This window comes from Nelusetta ayraudi, unplaced genomic scaffold (assembly GCF_046127955.1).
Source record: "Nelusetta ayraudi isolate G7.1 ecotype Tasmania unplaced genomic scaffold, CSIRO-AGI_Nayr_v1 ptg000033l, whole genome shotgun sequence".
NCBI classification, from domain to species: Eukaryota; Metazoa; Chordata; class Actinopteri; order Tetraodontiformes; family Monacanthidae; genus Nelusetta; species Nelusetta ayraudi.
Window position 1 is genome coordinate 6907501 of NW_027466083.1, and position 4538 is coordinate 6912038.

Here is a 4538-nt window from a genome sequence, read left to right on the forward strand (position 1 = left end):
GTGTGTGTTTCCAGTGTGTGTGTTTGTGTGTGTGAGTCTACCAGCCAGTGTGTGTGTGTGTGTGTGTGTGTGTGTGTGAGTCTACCAGCCAGTGTGTATTTCCAGTGTGTTTCTTGGTAAAATCAGGACGGGTGCGCTGCTGCCACACCCAGTGGGTGAGGCCGGCTGACTCTAACTGAAAGTCAGGGTGTGGGCGTCGACGGTTAGCTTCGTGCTGTAATCTGCTCTTTGTGTGCATGTGTGTGTGTGTGGGTGTGTGGGTGCGCGTGTGCTGCTGGGCAGGGCGGTCCCTCCACTGAGGTGTAAACATGATTGTGTAACCCTCCGAAGGTCTTTGGTCGTCACACCCCATTAGAAAATGACTGAACCAGAACCGGAAGGTTTCTTCTTCTTGTGCATTTTTTTAAATTTTATTATTTTATTTTTTTTTAAGCTAGACAGCAACTTTACTGACACTGTTTACACTGTGGTTGCAAGATAAAATGCTTGTAAAATGTAGGGGGGGGAAAAAGCATAAAAAGAACAACCCAGAAGAGAGTTACATGAGTTGAAGAAATCAAGGCTATAAACAGGAGGAGCAGGCAGCGGGAGAATGTTTTTTTCTGGGGTTGTTTTGAAGGACGCAAGAAAAGGCTCAGGGCGAAAACCCAACGCTTTGTGACTCTCTGAGGCCCCCCTGTGGTCACTAACTGCATAAACCTCACCCAGGCTGTACAAATAAAGCACAAAGCTGCGATTTTGATGCATGAACAAAAGAAAGAAAGAAAAAAAAACCCGTATATAGACGTATAACAACCGCGTCCCCCTGCAGGTCGGTGATGGATCTGGAGCCCGTCGACCCCGACTCGCCCGACGTCAAGAGGAGGCGGATCCACATGTGCGACTACGAGGGCTGCAAAAAAGTTTACACCAAGAGTTCCCACCTGAAGGCCCACAGGAGGATACACACAGGTGAGGGTCCACACATACACACACACACACACACACACACACACACACACACACACACACTCAAATGCGACACACACATGAAACCCTTCGCCGGTCTTTATGCCTGTAATGATACCTGGCATGCTTAATTTTCCACAGCAAAACATTGGAGGTGCTCTGTAGATATGAAATAATAAGACAGAACCAGAGGGCAATTTTAGCCCTCTGTTTAGAGCCTTCTGCTAAAATGCTGGTTTCTGTCCTCCTGCTAGAATTCAGGCATGGTTGCAGAGTGAAGAAAGCCTCTCGCAGCTGTCGTGGGGCGAAGGCAGTGTGACACCCTGGACAAGTTGCCAGTTCAGCGCAGGGCCACGTAGAAAGACAGACATCCATTTGCTCTCACACGCACCTGCGGTCAATTTAGAGTTCTCAGTTACCCTCACATGCATGTTTTTGGACTGTGGGAGGAGTCTGGAGAACCCGGAGAGAAGCCACGCAGTCACAGGGAGAACATGCAAACTCCACACAGAAAGGCCTCAGGCCCAGAATCAAACCCACAACCTGCTCGCTGCGAGGCGGCGGCGCTAACCACTGCGCCACCGTGTCGCCCCATAGTAATAATAATATAGTGATAGTAATAATAGTAGTAGTAATAATAATGATAACAAGAATGCTTTTCATTGATTCTTATCTGGGAAATGTCATAAATACAAGCGCTCGCTGTCAGCCAATCAGGATCTTTCAACCCTCTCTCATCCTCCCTCCTCTCTGTGCTTCTCCTCCGTCTGCTGCTCCCTGCAGGAGAGAAGCCGTACCACTGCACCTGGGAGGGCTGCACCTGGCGCTTCGCCCGCTCCGACGAGCTGACGCGGCACTTCCGCAAGCACACGGGCATCAAGCCTTTCCGATGCACCGAGTGCGACCGCTCCTTCTCCCGCTCCGACCACCTCTCCCTGCACCGCCGCCGCCACGTCATGATGTAAACACATCCCCCCACCTCCACCCGAACCCCCCCTCGCCCCCCCTCGCCGACTCCTCCCACCACCGCTTCCCGCAGTCCCCCAGATTCATCAGCAGAGGTCCCAGAGCCGCGCCTCCTTCCTCCCTCCTCCAACAGCGACATCTTTAAAGAAAACAGCCCTTTATCATCACCATCACCATCGTCTCACTCCACCCAGCAGCTCTCCTGACTATCCATCAACGAGACATGATGTCAAGAGAAAGATCAGCAGGGATCATCCATCCATACATCCACACGTCCGTCCGACCATGTGTCACATGATCCATCCGGAGGGGGAGGGGAAGGGGGAGGGGGAGGAGGAGGCCGGCGAGAGGCGTGACGTCACCTCAGCTGCTTCGTATAAAAACATGCTGGGATTTATTTTCGTTTTTCTTTTGTCATTGAGGAAATTAAACCTGAAAGGAACATTTTTTTTCGTACATTTTGGAATCGCAGGCTAAAAAAAAAAAAAAAAAGAAGCAACCAAACAAACAGAAAACATTTCGATCGTCCAGTCGTCTCTTCTCAGACGGGAACCAGCTGAAGAAATTGTGATGGTGAAAATAACAACTGGACCTCCTGGGGAGGACACGTGTCTCCAGTGACCACAGCCCTAAACCTGGAGTGGAAGTCGTATTTTGACCTCAACCCCTCCTCCCCAATTACTTTTTTTTCTTTTTTTTTTTTTTTTAACGCCAAAACCATCGCAGAGACTCGTGGCCAGCCTGATGCGTTCAGAGTCCAGGAGCGACACTGCCCACAGGCGGCCACCAGAGGGCAGTGGCGGAAATGTTTGCCTTCAAACCTTTAATCCCGGTCATCGTTGCTCCCACGAACTGGAACCTTCAGCAGCTGAAGTGACGTCCAGCATCGACTTCCTGTTTCCTGAAGATCGGAGCCCTGCGCCCTCCGACCCCCCCGACACTCCCGCAGTACAGGGAGCTACAAGACTGTGAAATTTCTAAAAGATTTGTGTGTATTTTCATTGACATCAGTCATGTGACAGTCACTCCCCCCCTTTCATTGGTTCTTCTTTGGTATTTGCAGTATTTGCTTTTCTTTGCGTCCCTCCCCCGCCGTTGTTTTAGGGGCCTTCACTTCTCTCGTGTTCTCGTTTCCTCCTTCGGCACGTCCGGCGCTCTTTAAAAAAAAAGAAAAGAAAAGGAAAGGAAAAACAAGGCATGTTTTACTTTGAACATTTTCTGATCATTTGTTGCTGTGTTGTTCCGAGGCTGTGAAAAAAAAAAAAAAAACTGAGGAGACACAAATAGTTTGAGATTACAGAAAAACAAAAAAAAACTCTTGCAGGGAACAGGGCAGATTTTTTTTTTCCTGTTTTTTTTTTTTTGGTTTGTCTGTTTGGTTGCTCCTGCGCGGCTGTCTGTGCGTGAGTGTGCATGTTTTGAGACAGAGAACTAATCAGAATTGTAAGATTTTTACGAGTGTGTGTTCCGGGCACTTGTTCTTTTACCTCTTGCCCGTCGAGCCTTAATAACTGAAGTCAATCTGAAAGGGGGCGTTAACAAAACAAAAGGAAAAAAAACAAAGCAACAAAATCCCAGAACTGCTGATGGACGACGTGAGTCAAGAACCTGGAGCTGATGATTGGCCTCCTGATTGGCTCCAGCTCGGACCAGTTGGACTTGAATTTTAAAAACCTTCTAATTGGGACTCACAGACGACTCCAGGCTGGCACCATGTGACTTGCAGGTACATTGAAGGCCTCACGGCTCTGTGTTTGGGTTTGTGTTCTGGTGAAACTCCCAACAAGCTCAGGGTGAGATGGTGTTGGTTCCAGCGCGAGAGCTGAAGTCGTCGCCGTTAGCCAACATGGCCGCCACCGGGCCATCCAACACCTGCTCCAACGGTCCGTCAGTGGTTCTGGGAGGTAGGGGGGCGCTGGAAAGCCTTTGCAAGGTGTAAAAAAATATAACGCGGACGAAAGTTAAACGCTCTCCTCGCTAGCATTTCTATCAGGTTCTGGGGGGGGGGCACGTCCTGTTCCGACTGTTTGCATTCTAACTAAACTTGATTTTGTCGTCAAGCCCCCTAAAAGTACCCTGAGACCCCCCCCTTCTACGCCAAACCTGATGAGCACACAGTGCAGTCGGAACAACGTCGCCCCCCCCCCCTTCCCCCCTGGAGACCCGACGGCGTCCATGTCTTAAGCGGGGCTGTTTTTTGTCAGCTCTCATTCTGGACTGAACTTGATTATGCAACTAGAAGAAAAAGAAGAAGAAAAAAAAAAACACAAAAAAAGCGCAGACCTCGCTTTTCACCGGCGCTTTTTGCACTGCTGACACGCAGCTCAAGTTAACGGGAACCTTTAAAACACACACACACACACACACACACACACACACACACAAGAGAGAGTTAGTCGGTCGCCCTCCGTGTCAGCACAGAAATCCTGACGAGGGGATTTTTGCCAATTTCCCCCTCCTGTTTGTCGCGCTGTTCCTCGTTAGCAACTCGGAGTTTCATTTTTTTCCTTTTTTCCTTTTTGGGAAACTCGCCCACAAGAAGTTTTCACGGCACGATGCCTGACGTCGACGTGTTGCGTCGGCTTCCTGTGAGCTAAAGTGCATGCCATGGACTTGACTGGGCA

The 4538-nt window shown here is 49.6% G+C and overlaps 1 protein-coding gene across 2 annotated transcripts in view; it reads left to right on the plus strand.

Moving 5' to 3' along the window:
- klf8 (Kruppel like factor 8) overlaps positions 1-4262 on the plus strand; it is a 42719-nt gene extending 38457 nt beyond the window's left edge. For both annotated transcript variants that reach the window (XM_076031986.1, XM_076031985.1), the window contains exons 7-8: positions 812-951; positions 1732-4262. In XM_076031986.1, the coding sequence (XP_075888101.1) occupies positions 812-951; positions 1732-1913 (322 nt within the window). In that variant the 3' untranslated portion in view covers positions 1914-4262. The remainder of the gene's footprint in view (positions 1-811; positions 952-1731) is intronic.
- Positions 4263-4538: the final 276 nt, after the last annotated feature.